The sequence below is a fragment of the Gigantopelta aegis genome, chromosome 8, assembly GCF_016097555.1.
Source record: "Gigantopelta aegis isolate Gae_Host chromosome 8, Gae_host_genome, whole genome shotgun sequence".
In the NCBI taxonomy this organism is placed as follows: Eukaryota; Metazoa; Mollusca; class Gastropoda; order Neomphalida; family Peltospiridae; genus Gigantopelta; species Gigantopelta aegis.
In genome coordinates, this window is record NC_054706.1 from 35,500,114 (window position 1) to 35,518,962 (window position 18,849).

The following is an 18,849-nucleotide window of genomic DNA, read 5'->3' on the forward strand; positions in this document are numbered from 1 at the left end:
ATGCCCTGTATTTATACTCAAATATGTTAATTTGACAAATTAATTTTTTATAACCTATTTTTTGGAGCATAAGAACGGTTTTGGTTATGCGAAAAGGCGTGCGATCTCACTCACATGTCAAGACAACAGTCCACTTAGTTAAAATAAGTCATCACTAATAGCAAAAATGTAAACAATACTAACTACCTGTTGCCTGAGTTTATTTTGAAATCTGGTCACTGGCATTAATGGTTGTTCAAACAATGTTTTGTCGATGATTAACTTCATAAATATTACTGAGCTTTCCCTCAAAATAGCTTAGACTGATCTCAGCAGTTCACTAGGGACACACATCATTTCAACATTTGGTACAAAAACCAGTGTACTTTCCAGAGTTATCCTCCTTACATGTATTAATATGGCGGCAAAACATGTGATTAACTTATTAATCTTTCAGTTTTATCGTAGTGATCTGTTGTCAGTGTTGATAAATAACGTTGTTGTCTGTACACAAAACCATGCTGTACAGTGCCATACGGTAACAGTCAAACAGCTTTCACTATCTACTAAGGGAATATTTCGTTTTGATGCTATGTCATTTGATTGGAATATTGCGATGTACAAAACGTGAAAACCGAAGTTTGTAAAATAATGTTCTTTTGTTCAAATAGTGTACATTGTTCTCATGTACTGAAAATAAGAAATACTTCAATATTAATAAGTTCTTTTTCATGGGTCGACTTAAACGGGTCAATAAAAAAATACGTTTTCAGGGCTTGAAATTAGGGACTCGACTTATAGCCGAGATCGACTTACAGGCGAAGATATACAGTAGACTCACCTCGGCTGTATTATTTAATGCATCTGTAATCATTTTTTCGATGTTCCTCATCATCGACACCTTCTGCTGGGATGTCAAGGGATAAACAATTTTCTCTACTGGGCCTGCCTGAAAAACAAACACAAAATTTAAGATTTATCAATCTAGTATGAGGAAAAAGCATCAACCCCTAACAATGCCGTACTAGATTCCTGAGAAATAAAAACGATCTTGTTAGCAGGAAAGGAATGAAAAGGAAATATTTTATTTAATGACGCACTCAACACATTTTATTTACAGGTTATATGGCATCAGACATGATTAAGCACCACACAGATATTGAGAGAAGAAACCTGCTTTTGCCACTTCATGGGCTACTCTTTTCGATTACCAGCAAGGGATCTTTTATATGAACCATCCCATAGACAGGATAGCACATACCATGGCCTTTGATGTACCAGTCGTGGTGCACTGGCTGGAGCGAGAAATAGCCCAATGGGCCACCGACGGGAATCGATCCTAAACCGACTTCGCATCAAGCGAACGCTTTACCACTGGACTACGTCCCGCTCCTTGTTAGCAAGAAATCATGATGATATGACACCCCAGCACAAAAAATACATCAGCTATTGGGTGTCAAACTATGGTGAATGCAAAAAGAATGCCATGATGATAGGAGGTATCCACCTTATCTCTTATGGGAAAGTGTTTCAGTTTCAGCAGTAGTTTTTAAGAGTCAACAGGGCAACTTAAATATTAAAAAATAATGGCGTTAGTCGCCCAAATAATATTATTTGGGCGAGCTTCTTTAGAGCTATAACATATGAAATTAATATTAATATTAATATTTGTATTGCATATACTGATTTCACATTAAAATCTTGCCGTGTGGTTCATGGTTCATTTACCTTAATTTGCCAACATCCATTATTATTTTTTGGGTCACCATATTTTTTGGCGAGTTTTGAGCCCTAGTCAACACATGTCAAATGTGACAGAGGACAGGATAATATCAGAAACCCACTATATCATAGAGTTTCTAGCTGCAATGGCAAATAACCCAATGAGTTAACTTAGAGGATTAACTTGTCAACTCATCACACCTAACAGAGTTACAGCCTTCTCCTAATCTGTAATAGTCGCAACGGGGCAGAACGTGGCACAGTGGTAAAGCACTTGCCTGATGTATGATAAATCGAGCGCAGATTCATGTTAAAGGAAAGCAGGCCTAAGAGTAATCACTTCTATGCATTTATGCAGGACGATGACTAACGCACTAACAATTTTATAAGTCACAAAATTATGTCATCTTTAGACTACTGGATTAATTTTTGACAAAAACCACGTTGAGTGGGTACAAGTTTGTAATTTTTACTGACATATATTCACTTATATGTTTTATAAATACATAAAATAAAGTTCATATATGAATCGGTAAGTATTATTTTCATGGGTTTTTGTAATTTTTATGATATTTTATATCAGTTAATGGCAATTAAAATGAGGCAAAAAATAAAAAAAGTTGCATTTACTTATGGGCATTTGTGGCCAGCTGTCCAGTATTTATGTCCATTATTCTCGATTACAGTGGTTTTCTGACCAGAATGTTTTTTAAAAATGAACTACGATTCATACGGCAATATTTGGTGATTTTCGTTGTTGTTAAAACAATCAAATTTATTATCAAATGAACTGTCACAATCAGCTATTTATCCTTGAAAATGACCGAGACATGTCGCCACTGTTGTCAAGTGAAAATACTTGCCGAAAACCACTTTGAACACAAAATTCCAAGCTATTATCCACAGAAAAACAACAAACAAAAGCTAGCATGCTGTAGAATAAACTGTTTCCTGTTAAGAAAAAACGTTTCCAGTGAGTGTTGTGTGCAAAACAGCGGGAAATATGAATTGGGGAATGCACAATATACAGTGTACAGTATGTCGACTGGTGTGACGTCTGGTGAGATATCTCGCCTGCAGTAGTCAGAAGGTTAAGCTACCAAATCCAATCCCATTGACAATAGTAACATATGTGGCTAAAACTCCTACCTGCAGCATATCAATCAACATAAAAACCAAGGATATAAATACTACAACCCCACACCCTTAAAGTGAATCGGAAACAATTGGGAGTCAAGCTGCTAATTTCATTTCAAGCACAAGGCTACTTGATACAGTGGTACTAGATGAAATAAAATTGCATACATTTTTTTGCCGCAATGAAACTAATTCTTTTTACAACCAACACACTCACATTTATCACCAATCACAGGACTTGAGGTGTTAACTGCTCTATCAAAATTTAGGTGCACCTAAAATTTTGATCCAGTTATTTGGTTTAGTACTAAGTACATGTATGAGAATCCAAGAGTAACACGGCTCCACACTACTTGTGTAACATTTGATTTCAAATTTGTCTTACCTTGTACCAGAAGTTAACAGACAATGTGTTGCCAAGACCAGGCAATGATTCCACTTGGTGCCACCTGAAAGTCAAGCAATGATATTTCATTTGCAATTAATAAAGGTAATAGTTACCTTCCAATATATCATAACTTGCAGATTATACCAAATTTTCAATAGAACAGGTTTTAAACAACTAGCATAAAGGAAGGAAGGACTGTTTTATTTAACACATTTTAAGTAGGGTAATGTAGCGTTGAACATATGCTTAAAGACCTCACAAATAATGAGAGAAAAAACACAATGGGCTGCTCTTTTTGTTTATAGCAGCAAGGAATCTTTTATTTACACATCCCACAGTAAGGATAGTACATACCACAGCCTTTGTTACATCAGTTGTGGAGCACTGACGGGAATGGGCCAACCAACAAGGATCAACCCTAAACATCAAATGAGTGCTTTACCACTGGGCTACATCCCACCCCTAGCTACATCCCACCCCTAGCTACATCCCACCCCTAGCATAAAGGAAGGCTCATGATGTTATTTACAAAATCTCCAAATTTGGACTAATCATGTTCAATTATCTAAATTTTCTTTACAATAAGTCTGCCAAAACACAAACTGCAGAATTAGCATATTTAATTAGCCTTTATTGTAGAAAATTAAATTGGTTGCATATTTTATTACATATTTTAAACACAATTTGCTAAATCATTAACTATTACAGTGTGGTAATATATCAAACTCTTGAACTTTGCATTGAATAAACAAACAATATCTAGGGATAAAATTTCACCCACAAATCAAATAATCTGTAAAAATAAAATGTAGAAGTACATAACTTTGAAAATAGTGTAGGATTAAACTGATTCACTGTAAATAAAACTCACCAGTATGTTGGCAAGAAAAGTACATCCCCCGGACCAAGTACTGTCTCTAACCCTTTCAAATTTCTGAACTTGGGAAACTTTTCAAAATCAGGGTTGTCAAAATCAACCTATAAAAGAACATTCATTATAAATTTAGATAAAAAGATCTGAAAACAAAAATCAGTGAAATAATCAAGTCATTATAAATAGGTCCTGGTGATTTAAACAATTTATAAATTGTTGGTTTAACTAAGAAAATGCACAAAAAGCTACTTATAGTACTACAATTAATTATGGAAACATATTTTCACATTGCCTTTATCAACTGTGCAAGATGGACATTATATCTAGATAACCATATAATTTAAGACACGGTGAAACCTCTCAAAACTGGACTCTCTGTAAACCGGAATTCCCTCAAAACCGGACTTTTTTCATAATTCCCTTTTAAATATCTGTGCAGAAGAGAACCTCTGTAAACCGGATAAGCCTTAACACCAGACTTTTTACTTGGTCCCAAGCGTGTCCAGTTTAGAGGAGTTTCACTGTACAAGTTAATATTGATGGTAATAAAACATTAGTGGTAAATGGTAAATGTGATGGTGGTCTTTTCCTGAGCATACAGATTTATAGTACTATTTAACCCTTATTGTAAAAGTACAATAATTACCTGACTTTGTCGGTCATGTGGATGAAAAACTGGATATGGATAAAGACATTCAAACATGTCCTGATCAAACAGAAGGAACCGTTTGTATCCTTTGATCTGAGCAAAGAAATTCTGCTGTTCATCATAATGACAAGGCGTTATTACACCTGAAGATGAATGAGAAAGAACAAACTATGTTTATACATATTATCAGGATAAGACATCAGAAGAATGTTTTTGGATTTTTAAATTTAAATTTAGAAAATAAATCAAAAAAAAAAAAAAAAAAAAAATTAAATTACGATCTAAGATGAAAATCCTAAAGTACATCATGTATGTAGTTTCATTGATTTAGGACTTAAAATTTTATAAAAAAAAAGAAAAAAAAAAAGGAACTGATAAAATTTAAAAGGACTACTAGAGTATCCTGAGTTTGCAGCCATTGTAGGATGTGTCCAGCTAACAAAGTCTTTTTGGTGACTAAAATTACATATTAAATACATTTTCTTGTATATCCAATGTGTTTGAGACTGTGTGCTAATGTTTATAGCAGTCAGTTTTCATTTCACTTTGCATTATATATATTTTCATTTTTTTTGTAAAATCTGGTTTGTGCTACTACAAATATTAGGATGACAACAAACACCTTGTTTATACAGATAGTGACAGTATGCATAAAAAGTTTAATATTATATATTTGAATTAATTAAAAATATGACATACCATCCATTCCCAAAAACAAAAGATTGGAGGTAAGAGTTCCCCATCCGTTTTTCTTCTGCTGTTCCGTGATCCAGCTCCAGTTGAACCCCATGAAATCAAAAACAATTTGCGTACCAACCGTGTCATTTAATCCTTGCTGCAGATAATACCTGTTGCAGAAAAAATAGCACACATTCTTAATTGTATTCTGTGAAGCAGCAAAGCACCAATAAAAAAAACTGACAGAAATATTCTATGATCACACCATTTAGCCCTACAGACAGTCCACTTATTATACCATTTCAAAAGAATGATAAGTTTAAATGGTACAGACATAATCCAGACAACTCATAAAAATGACAGGACTCTCCTTGACAGATGAAAAGTGGCTTGTGCTTGTTTCATACTCACAGAAGATAGAAGTAGCATTTCTGCACTCGCCCATTTTGCTTTATCTGTGGTTGTGATGCTTATTGTTTTTTAGGTGTATAAACTGCACTCCTTATTCAGGGGACAATATTTCAAAATTTTAGTCAACCAGAAGTCAGTTTACGTCAGTTTCACTTAGGAAACCCATTGTTCGGTCATGTGAATATAGTTCTCGTAACAGGTGAATTAAGCCTACCTAATCGTAAAAAACTTGTCAACTACAATTCTGTCCTACATTGGTGGTACAAAAACAAACTGATTTTCACTTTTATTACTGATATATGGTACTTTTAATTTTAGAATGTAATTGTTCACCATGTAACAGATTGGCGGTTCTTGTGATTTTAAAGTTGCGTAACCGACACACGAACAGAACGGTTCTCGTAAAATATTGTGCCCAGTTATTTGAAATTTCTCACCTGGAATGGAGGCCTGAATTACTTAACTAAGTGTGTAACAATACATAATTTTTGGTTATATTATGGTGTCTAGACACTGTTATGCGTCAGTAACATTAATGATGTCTTCTCCATTTTCCGACACACTCAGCCATTATCAAGGCTATGAATCACATCTGTACATTTCTTGAAAAACAAACCTTACAGTGAAACCCCTCTAAACCAGATATCCATGGGACCAAGTAACAAATTTGGTTTGACGGGATATTCGGTTTAAAGCAATTCTTTTCATTAACAATATTTAAAACGGGATTAAATATTTTTTCCAGATTTTAGTGAATTCTGGTTTACTGAGGGTTCTGTTTTGAGGGGTTTCACTGTATATGACTTGAGAAGCAGTTTTAGGAAAAGTAATATTATCTAAAATTAACAATACAACAATTTAAACAGAACTATTATGCTCCATACTATATTTACTGAGTAGATCACAGAAATCTCCATACTATATTTATTGAGTAGATCACAGCAATATCCATACTATATTTATTAAGTAGATCACAGCAAACTCCATACTATATTTATTGAGTAGATCACAGCAACCTCCATACTATATTTATTGAGTAGATCACAACAACCTCCATACTATATTTACTGAGTAGATCACAGCAAACTCCATACTATATTTACTGTGTAGATCATAGAAATCTCCATACTATATTTATTGAGTAGATCACAGCAACCTCCATACTATATTTATGGAGTAGATCACAGCAAACTCCATACTATATTTACTGAATAGATCACAGCAATATCCATACTATATTTATCGAGTAGATCACAGCAACCTCCATACTATATTTTCTGAGTTGATCACAGCAACCTCCATACTATATTTATCGAGTAGATCACAGCAACCTCCATACTATATTTATTGAGTAGCTATCTCCATACTATTTAACTGCGATCGTGACAAACTCAATACCATTTACCAGGCAGATGATAAACTCCAGATTACACTAACACCATACCATCTCTGTAAGCACCAGCGATGACCAAACAAAGCTATACATAATAATGGCAAACTCCATATCATTACAGCTCCACAATATCCCGAACAACACAAAGATGTTTAATATTCATACCATTTAGAATTATTTTTGTCTTCAATTTTGTCTATAAACTGATCAAACGTCATTTCCAAATGTCTTGTGGGTGGTTTGAAATTGGGCACAAATTTCAGCTTTTTGTCATCATAATATAGAAACTTATGCGAGTCTGAAGTAAACACAGTAAACTTTCCATCTCCAATGTGTGTGCGGAGGAAAGCCTCATTCCAGTGAAGAGCCGATGTCACCAGATTAGTGTCTGTTAACACAACGGGTTGCTGAAAATATACAAAATATATACATTAGGGTATGACAAAATCCAATCTAATTAAAATTAAGTCCACTGGTTAATTACTATTACCTGTGGATCTAACAGCACCCCGTTCGAGCTCATGTCCAGTTAACCTTTCATTTGACCAATCAAAACCTTACTTGCAAAATCATGCCAGTGATTTGAAAAGAATTTGATAACATTCAGGATTATGCCGAGGGTATACGAAATGATTTGGGTGAATTACGAAGTATGCCAGAAACTAATTTCAATATAAAATTTTATATAAAATTGGTTTCAAGATGAAAAAAACAAAAAACCTGTGATGGTATAGCCATAAAATCTGTTTAATCCACAGTTTATTACTGCACTTTTCTCCCTGTGTTTTTAATGTTGAAATAGACCAACAAGTTCGCCTATTGCATAAATAGTCTCGCCCGATATTTTTAGAATTTGTATGCACCCGAATAACACTATAAAAGGCGATATTTAAATTGTTATTTATAGATGAAATGTCACCTGGACATGGGAGTCCATGCAATGCTGTTGGATCTACTGGTAGACCAGTAGATCTAATTTTAATCACATTCGACAAAATCTTTTTGAAAAGTCACTAGCCAAAGGCCTAGTAGGTTTGTAAATTCCATTAGCCTACCAAAAATACAGCATGTGCCCAAATTTCTGATGAATTACAACAAATTTTATATAAGGCTGAAAAACGATATCAGTTTCTGGGAACCCAACCCCCATAGTACTTAGTACCTTAGTTTTTCAATATACACCAGGGCAGAAAATATAATTATTTGGGTGATTAACGCCATTATTCTTTAATATTGAAGTCGCCCAAACAGGACTTTGGTTGCATTTGGCGACCTGGCCACAGGCCGTTTTGAGACCTGGTACACATGTATCATTTTAAAAGTTTTTATCATTTTTATTATTAATATGTAGGTAAAAATTTATCTCAACCCGAAGAGGTGAATGAAGTTTCAAAAATAAATTAATAATAATTTTTTTTTTTTTTTTTTTAAACTGACCTACTGTACATATAATTTTCTTTTCAGCATAATTTTGACAAGTTTGATCCTAATTTGTTTTCACTAGCCCATCGGGCTACTGGGTTTGTATTTCTCACTAGCCCGTGTTAAAAAGCACTAGCCCCATGTGTTGGGCTAGTGGATTTGTCAAACTCAGGTACATATACCAGGTACTCATAGTAAGGGGTCATTCAGAAATATAATAATACTAATAATCTTTATTTAAAGAAGGCAACACATTCAGTACAAGTAGAGACGGGTCTATCATATGGCCTTCTCTAAGTTATATCAAACAGTTAATACACATTTATAAACAAAATTCCCTCAAACCCCAATAACATGTATAATAGTTGCATACATTGCAAACAAGGCATCAGATATACAAACTCAGGTGGTCTCTCATATATTTGTAGGCCAATAATGAGGCGGATAACAATATAAAAAATATCAACACTTTCATGAGCCAACAAGCCATCCTCTTTTGTTTTCAGTACTACCCAGGGGACAATATTTCAAAATCTTAGATAACCGGAAGTCAGTTCACGCGAGTTTTACTTAGGTAACCGATTGTTCGGTTACATGAATATAGTTCTCGTAACCGATGCGTTAGGCCTACATAATCTTAAAACACTTGAACAACGGTTCTGTGTTACACTGGAGGTTGAAATGTATTTATAAACAATTGATTTTCACTTTCATTACTGATATATGATACTTTTAATTTTAAAATGTAATTGTTCACCACGTAACCGATTGGTGGTTCTCGTGATTTTAAAGTTGCATAACCAACACGCGAACAGAACAACGGTTCTCGTGAAATATTGTGCCCTGCTACCCATTCCTGTCTCCTTAAAGAGCACTTCAATGTTTTTTTAATAAGGCATATTTTTATTGTAAGTTTTGTTTGTTTTAATGTCTTAATGTGCTGTATTAATCAGTACATAATATTGTAAATTTTATTCAGTGATGTTCATGAAATTAATGTATATATTTATGTTATTGTTGTTCTGTATATAAATGTATGTAATTTGTTTATTGTAGGTGTTGCGCAAATAAATCCTTATTCTAATCTATTCTTATGCATTAACCTCCCCCACCTCGACCCCTAGCATAGTTTGAATGCTCATGAAAATGATAATAATTGTTTAGAACACATGCATTTTTAATCAACAACTATTTGATGTTCAACATACAAATGTAGTTATCGCAACCAGACCTGTCAACCCTCCCGGATTCCGCGGGAGTCTCCCGGTATTTGATCAAATCTACTTTCACCTGTGCGGGAGACAGTTTCTCCTGTTAAATGACATTTCTGTAAGCATAAAAAAAAAATCGATCCTCTTTTGTCAAAATAACAGAAGGGAAGTAACTCTGCCTTTTTTTCTTATTCGGAAAATGTCGACTACTTTCGGTTTTTGAGAATGTAACAGGCCGAATTGTCCCGACTGTTTAACCTTCGCCGAAGTGAGAATTGTAGGATAGCCTATTTATATTGTTAAAAAAGCACATGGAGTTTATAAAATGATGTGTTATTATAATGTTTGTTGTCCATCGTAATGGCTACGAAGCATGTTGCCGCTAATTCAACAGGCTGTGTATTGACATTCAGTGTTGCCATATAAAAAAAAAAAACTATCCAATTTAGTTCTAATAACACCTCTGAATTGTAAAATGTCTTCCCACTGGATTACATAATGCAACTATGACGAATCTGAACTGCCAGACTCTTAGTTGACAGCGATACACACGATGCATGTTAAAATCACATGTCACAGCAAGACAACGAAAAGACCAATTAGCTGTATAAACATACTTGTGTCAGTTAATTTTGTATGTTTGTGCGGTAAAATGTTGGTTATAAGGGTACACTTCAAGAAATTAGTTTTGTACAATTAAAAAATGTTGTTTGACATTGACATAAAGTTACTCACGGAAATGGGTATAATTCCGGTATATTTCACACGACGTCCGTAATGAGGTTTTACTTATGATTAATGAAAATACAATGTTTATTGCATCATTATAATGATTTTAAGTAAGTACCACGCGACCGTTCCTCATTATAGTAAAAACTGAATATTAATTTATAAGATTTATATAAATTTGTCTTTGGTACTTAGGTACACTAACCACAAATGATAATGTAACGCAACCTGTAAGGCTGTAAGTGTAATACCGTAAATGTACTAATTAATCTTTTTATTTCTTGTTCATGTTCTTAACATTTTTGGATAAAATATATGATTTTTTTTAAATATGCATTAAATCATAATAATATTTAAACTTAAAAAAAATAAAAAATAAAAATATAAAAAATTAATATATATATATATTTTTAATGCCAAGATCTAAGGTTAAGAAGTATATATGACATTATAAAGTATTCATATAACTTATTGTAATAATGTTTTTTTTAAATCTTGCGATTTTGGGTTAAATTGTGTGAATTTAAAAAATCTCCTGCTTTTTGACAAAATCTCCTGCTTTTTCAACACACACCTCCTGCTTTCTCTTGACTAAAGGTTGACAGGTCTGATCGCAACATATATAGCAGAGTATGAAATAGTAATTAAAATATGGCTTGTTATTTTAATTGTTTCAAACTGCAGGCCAAGAGAAAAATACTAACAAATGATATGGCCTGCAGACCCTGCAATTTAAGGGAATCCATCTCTATGCCTCCCCATCACCACAATCATTTCATTTCAACTTATTTTCGTGCTTATATTCAGTCAAGTTTCAAGCACGCTGTCCTGGGCAGACACCTCAGCCATCTAGGATGTATGTCCTGGGCCCAATTTCACAAAACATCGTAAGCTGAGTTTTGCACGTAAACGGAAATCTACGACTAAATCACAATTCCTATTACTATTATAATTCAACGAATATAATTTGAAGAACACACATTTTTATTTTATTTTGTCCTTACAATACTCCAGCTTCCGTAATGATGTAATTTTCTGTGTGAAATAGATGCCAAACACTTGTAAACGCATGCCCGGTATAACTGCTAGTAGTAGATGTAAACTTATGATGTTTTGTGAAATGGGGCCCAGGACAATGAATTAGTTGTTAGTGGTTAGTGAGAGAGAAGAAGGTGTAGTGGTCTTACACCTACCCATTGAGTAGTTAAAACTCGCTCTGGGTGGGAGTGATACCGGGCTGCAAACCCTGTACCTACCAGTCTTATGTCCGATGGCTTAACCACACCACCACCGATGCCAATACCACAATCAATCTAGTTGAAGGAGAATAATTGTTTGCTCCCTAAAAGGATGTGAATTTATATATGGTATCAATATGGCAATTTATCTTTAACGACTCCCCGTAATCTATGTTAGGGGAGCATTTAAACACTCGCCTCAATTTTGTTTTTACATTACATTTTAACTTATTTTCGTGCTTATATCCAATGAAGGTTCAAGCACGCTGTCCTGGGCACACACCTCAGCTATCTGGGCTGTCTGTCCAGGACAGTGGGTTAGTTATTAGTTGGTTAGTGAAAGAGAAGAGGGTGTAGTGGCCTTACACCTACCCAATGAGCCCTTAAGAACCCTCTCTAGGATGGAACCGGTACCGGGCTGCGAACCCTGTACCTACCAGCCCATAGTCCGATGGCTTAACCATGGCACCACCGAGGCTGGTTCTCAAGTTTGTTCACATACTTTCTGGGCTTGCTAAAATTAAAACAGCATGGGGTGCTTGTGTTTGTGATAGTGTAAGTTAAATTAGGACCTCTGAAATGTACTTTAGAGCATTATGGAATTAAACCGCAAGAGTCACAAGCTTTAATAGCAGAGGCCTTGTTATGTGACATCAAGGAATTTGGTGGGACAGGACATTGCCCTGTGGTAAAGCACTTGACTGATGCATGGTTAATATAGGTTCAATCCCTGTCAGTGGACCCATTGGGCTAACAGGACCGATACCAAAACAAATGATTTAATTACATCAAATGGATTTTTATGTTAAAACATATTAGGACCATATATATTTGGCAAATATCTGTGCAGTTTTGACATCAGAAGTTATGACCGTCATGAAAAATAACAGACTGATTGCATTGGGGTTTTTTCAACCATTCTCGCTAGTGTACAACCTGTGCAAATATTCCTAAATATTTTTTAATGACATATGTATAAATAAACTGAATAAAAAGAAAAGGTTTGTATTTTGTGTTCATGCAGCAATAATTAAATTTGCGTTACATTCGTTACAATTTAATGTCATCCCATTGGTCCAGCCTTGGCAATTGCTTGATGAATGTACAAAATAACGTCAGGGAACGTCATATCTCATAACTTTACTTTAAATTAGTACTTTGTCTTATTGAGCATTATTATTTTAAGAACAATAAAATCTGAACTTTTAGTTTTATTAATTTATTAGTAAGTATATTTTACATTTAATTATAAGGATTGTCTGTTATTTATTTTGTGTTCATCTGGGAATGAACAAAAAAACATTATCCACAAACTAACATGAGAATGGCTTTGCTGATTCAGAGTTTGCAGATGATTTTGTTTTTGTTCGTACCCTGATGAAATGTATATTAAACAGACTTCCATTATCAAATAGTGCAAAGCAATGCTGTATAACAATTACATTATCAGTAAAATGGTCACTGTGGAAACAAGACTGCAACCACTTTTGACAAGCAGTCCAAAAATACAGCATGTGCCCAAATTTCTGATGAATTACAACAAATTTTATATAAGGCTGAAAAACGATATCAGTTTCTGGGAACCCAACCCCCATAGTACTTAGTACCTTAGTTTTTCAATATACACCAGGGCAGAAAATATAATTATTTGGGTGATTAACGCCATTATTCTTTAATATTGAAGTCGCCCAAACAGGACTTTGGTTGCATTTGGCGACCTGGCCACAGGCCGTTTTGAGCCCTGGTACACATGTATCATTTTAAAAGTTTTTATCATTTTTATTATTATTATGTAGGTAAAAATTTATCTCAACCTGAAGAGGTGAATGAAGTTTCAAAAATAAATTAATAATAATTTTTTTTTTTTTTTTTTAAACTGACCTACTGAACATATAATTTTCTTTTCAGCATAATTTTGACAAGTTTGATCCTAATTTGTTTTCACTAGCCCATCGGGCTACTGGGTTTGTATTTCTCACTAGCCCGGTGTTAAAAAGCACTAGCCCCATGTGTTGGGCTAGTGGATTTGTCAAACTCAGGTACATATACCAGGTACTCATAGTAAGGGGTCATTCAGAAATATAATAATACTAATAATCTTATTTAAAGAAGGCAACACATTCAGTACAAGTAGAGACGGGTCTATCATATGGCCTTCTCTAAGTTATATCAAACAGTTAATACACATTTATAAACAAAATTCCCTCAAACCCCAATAACATGTATAATAGTTGCATACATTGCAAACAAGGCATCAGATATACAAACTCAGGTGGTCTCTCATATATTTGTAGGCCAATAATGAGGCGGATAACAATATAAAAAATATCAACACTTTCATGAGCCAACAAGCCATCCTCTTTTGTTTTCAGTACTACCCAGGGGACAATATTTCAAAATCTTAGATAACCGGAAGTCAGTTCACGTGAGTTTTACTTAGGTAACCGATTAATCGGTTACATGAATATAGTTCTCGTAACCGATGCGTTAGGCCTACATAATCTTAAAACACTTGAACAACGGTTCTGTGTTACACTGGAGGTTGAAATGTATTTATAAACAATTGATTTTCACTTTCATTACTGATATATGATACTTTTAATTTTAAAATGTAATTGTTCACCACGTAACCGATTGGTGGTTCTCGTGATTTTAAAGTTGCATAACCAACACGCGAACAGAACAACGGTTCTCGTGAAATATTGTGCCCTGCTACCCATTCCTGTCTCCTTAAAGAGCACTTCAATGTTTTTTTAATAAGGCATATTTTTATTGTAAGTTTTGTTGTTTTAATGTCTTAATGTGCTGTATTAATCAGTACATAATATTGTAAATTTTATTCAGTGATGTTCATGAAATTAATGTATATATTTATGTTATTGTTGTTCTGTATATAAATGTATGTAATTTGTTTATTGTAGGTGTTGCGCAAATAAATCCTTATTCTAATCTATTCTTATGCATTAACCTCCCCCACCTCGACCCCTAGCATAGGCTCATGAAAATGATGATAATTGTTTAGAACACATGCATTTTTAATCAACAAACTATTTGATGTTCAACCATAACATGTAGTTATCGCAACTAGACCTGTCAACCCTCCCGGATTCCGTGGGAGTCTCCCGGTATTTGATCAAATCTACTTTCACCTGTGCGGGAGACAGTTTCTCCTGTTAAATGACATTTTTGTAAGCATAAAAAAAAAATCGATCCTCTTTTGTCAAACTAAAGAAGGGAAGTAACTCTGCCTTTTTTTCTTATTCGGAAAAATGTCGACTACTTTCGGTTTTTGGAGAATGTAACAGGCCGAATTGTCCCGAGACTGTTTAACCTTTGCCGAAGTGAGAAATTGTGAGATAGCCTATTGATATTGTTTAAAAAAGCACATGGAGTTTATAAAATGATGTGTTAATCTATAATGTTTGTGTCCATCGTAATGGCTACGAAGCATGTTGCCGCTAAGTTCAACAGGCTGTGTATTGACATTCAGTGTTGCCATATAAAAAAAAAAAACTATCCAATTTAGTTCTAATAACACCTCTGAATTGTAAAATGTCTTCCCACTGGATTACATAATGCAACTATGGACGAATCTGAACTGCCAGGGACTCTGAGTTGACAGCGATACACATGATGCATGTTAAAATCACATGTCACAGCAAAGACTACGAAAACGACCATTAGCTGTATAAAACATACTTGTGTCAGTTAATTTTGTATGTTGTGTGGTAAAATGTTGGTTATAAGGGTACACTTCAAGAATAGTTTTGTACAATTAAAATGAATGTTGTGTTTGACATTGACATAAGTTACTCACGGAAAATGGGTATAATTCGGTATATTTCAAACGACGTCCGTATGAGGTTTTACTACGATAATGAAAATACAATGTTTATTGCATTTATTAGACTGCAACCATTTTGACAAGCCGTCCAAAATACAGCATGTGCCCAAATTCTGATGAATTACACAACTTTATATAGGCTGAAACACGATATCAGTTTCTGGGACCCAACAACCCCATAGTACTTATTACCTTAGTTTTTCATCAGACAGCCAGTACACCAGGGCATAAGACAATATAATTATTTGGTGATTAACCGCCATTATTCTTTAATATTGAAGTCGTCCCAAACAGGACTTTTGGTTGCATTTGCGACCTGTCCACAGCTCGTTTTTGAGCCACTGGTACACATGTATCTTTAAAAGTTTTTTATCATTTTTATTATTATTATGTGTAAAATTTATCTCAACCTGAGAGGTGAATGAAGTTTTCAAAATAAATTAATAATAATTTTTTTTTTTTTTTTTTAAACTCCTACTGAACTATAATTTTCTTTTCAGTCATAATTTTGAACAGTTTGATCCTAATTTGTTTTCACTAGCGGGCCGGGACGGAGCCCATGGGCTACTGGGTTTGTATTTCCTTTCTCCTAGCCCGGTGTTAAAAAGCACTAGCCCGCATTGTTGGGCTAGTGGATTTTCAAACTCAGGTACATATCCCAGGTACTCATAGTAAGGGTCCATTCAGAAATATATAATACAGCTAATCTATTTAAAAGAAGGCACACATTCAGTACAATAAGACGGGTCTAATCATATGGGTGCCTTCTCTAAGTTAATCAACATTACTACACATTTATAAACAAAATTCCCTCAACCCAATAACAATGTTAATTAGTTGCATACATTGCAAACAAGGCATCCTTATACAAACTCAGGTGGTCTCTCATAATATTTTGTTAGGCCAATATGAGGCGTATCAACAATAGAAAAATATCAACACTTTCATAGAGCCAACAAGCCCTCCTCTTTTGTTTCATACTACCGCAGGGGACAAGTTTTCAAATCTTAGTAATAACCGAAGTCAGTTCACGAGTTTACTTAGGTAACCGATTAATCGTTTACATGAATAAGTTCTCGTAACCGATGCTTGGCCTAATAATCTTAAAACACTTGACAACGGTTCTGTGTTACCTGAGTTGAAATGTATTTTAACCCATTGAGTTTCACTTTCATTACTGATATGATACTTTTTTAATTTTAAAATGTAATTGTTCACCACGTAACCGGAGTTGGTGGTTTCTCGTGATTTTAAGTTGCATAACCCACACGCGAACAGAACAACGGTTCCGTGAAATCTTGTGCCCTGCTACCCATTCCTTCTCCTTAAAGTCAGCACTTCAATGTTTTTTTTAATAAGGCATATTTTTATTGTCAGTTTTGTTTGTTTTAATGTCTTAATGTCTGTATTATCATTACATAAATATGTAACATTTTATTCATGATGTTCATGAAATTAATGTATATATTATATGTTATTGTTGTTCTGTATAGTAATGTATGTAACTTTGTTTATTGTAGGTGTTGCGTCCAATAATCCTTATTCTAATCTATTCTATGCATTCCTCCCCCACCTCGCCCTATCATAGGCTCATGAAAATGATGATAATTGTTTAGAACCCCTGCATTTTAATCACAACTATTTGCTGTTCAACATACACATGTAGTTATCGCAACTAACCTGTCAACCCTCCGCGGATTCCGTGGGAGTCTCCCGGTATTTGAATCAAATCTACTTCACCTGTTCGGGAACAGTTTCCTGTTAAATGACATTTTTTTAAGCATAAAAAAATCGATCCCTTTTGTCAAAATACCAGAATGAAGTAAACTCCTTCCTTTTTTTCTTATTCGGAAAATGTCGACTAGCGTTCGGTTTTTGAGAATGTAACAGGCCGAATTGTCCGCGACTGTTTAACCTTTGCCGAAGTTAGAATGTGAGATACGCCTATTTATATTGGTTAAAAACGCACATGGAGTGTATAAAATGATGTGTTTAATTATAATTGTTTGTTTCGCATCGTAATGGCTGGCTACGAACATGTTTCCGCTATTCAACAGGCTGTGTATTGACATCAGTGTTGCCATATAAAAAAAAAAACTATCCAATTTAGTTCTAATAAAAAAAACACCTCTGAATTGTAAAATGTCTTCCCACTTGATTACATAATCAACTATGACGAATCTGAACTGCAGACTCCTGAGTTGACAGCGATACACCATCACATGATGGCATGTTAAAATCACATTCACAGGCAAGACTACGAAAAGAACCATTAGCCTGTAAAACATCTGTGTCAGTTATTTTTGTATGTTTGTGTGTAAAATTTGGTATAGTACACGTCAAGAAATTATTTTTGTACAATTAAAAAAATGTTGTGTTTGACATTGACATAAGTTACTCACTAGGAAATGGGTATAATTCCGGTATATTTCACACAACTTCCGTCCTGAGGTTTTACTTGATACTTACGATATAGAAATACAATGTTTATTTGCATATTAGAATGATTTATTTAGTACCCACGCCACCGTTCCTCATTATATAAAAAACTGATATTACTTTATAAGATTTATATAAATTTGGTCTTTGTATTAGGTAGGCCTACAACACTAACCACAGATGATAACCTGTAAGGCTGTAAGTGTAATACCGTAAATGCATTCCTATTACTTTTTGTATTTCTTGTTCATGTTTTTAACATTTTGGAATAAAATTATATATTTTTTTAAATATGGCATTACCGTATATCTTCGCCTGTAAGTCGATCCGTCTATAATAAGTCGAATCCCTATCTCAGCCCTGAAACTCTGTATTGTTTTATTGACACCCTTTATAAGGTCGACCCATGAAAAACAAGTTTAATATGGAGTATTTCTTACTATCAGCACTGAGAACACTAATGTACAATATCTTAACAAAGAAAATATTTTTACAAACTTCGTTTTTCTACGTTTGTACGGTCGCACCTGCCAATCAACTACATAGCAGCCCAACGATAATATTCCCCTTAGTAGAGAGTGAAAGCTGTTTGAACTTGTCACTGTATGGCACTGTACACAGCATGGTTTGTGTCACAGACAACGAAACTTTATTTTATGCAACGCTGACAACAATCACTACAAAACTGAAAGTACATGTTTGCCGCCATATTATACATGTAAGAGGATAACTCTG

General features: G+C 34.3%; 1 protein-coding gene across 1 annotated transcript in view; it reads right to left on the reverse strand.

The window, feature by feature from the left end:
• LOC121379453 (hypoxia-inducible factor 1-alpha inhibitor-like) overlaps positions 1 to 18,849 on the reverse strand; it is a 35,582-nt gene that overhangs the window by 2,661 nt on the left and 14,072 nt on the right. The window contains exons 2-7 of the mRNA XM_041508097.1: positions 7,397 to 7,638; positions 5,449 to 5,597; positions 4,747 to 4,892; positions 4,098 to 4,204; positions 3,224 to 3,287; positions 821 to 928 (exon numbers count right to left, since the gene is read on the reverse strand). Coding sequence (XP_041364031.1) covers positions 821 to 928; positions 3,224 to 3,287; positions 4,098 to 4,204; positions 4,747 to 4,892; positions 5,449 to 5,597; positions 7,397 to 7,638 — 816 coding nt within the window. The remainder of the gene's footprint in view (positions 1 to 820; positions 929 to 3,223; positions 3,288 to 4,097; positions 4,205 to 4,746; positions 4,893 to 5,448; positions 5,598 to 7,396; positions 7,639 to 18,849) is intronic.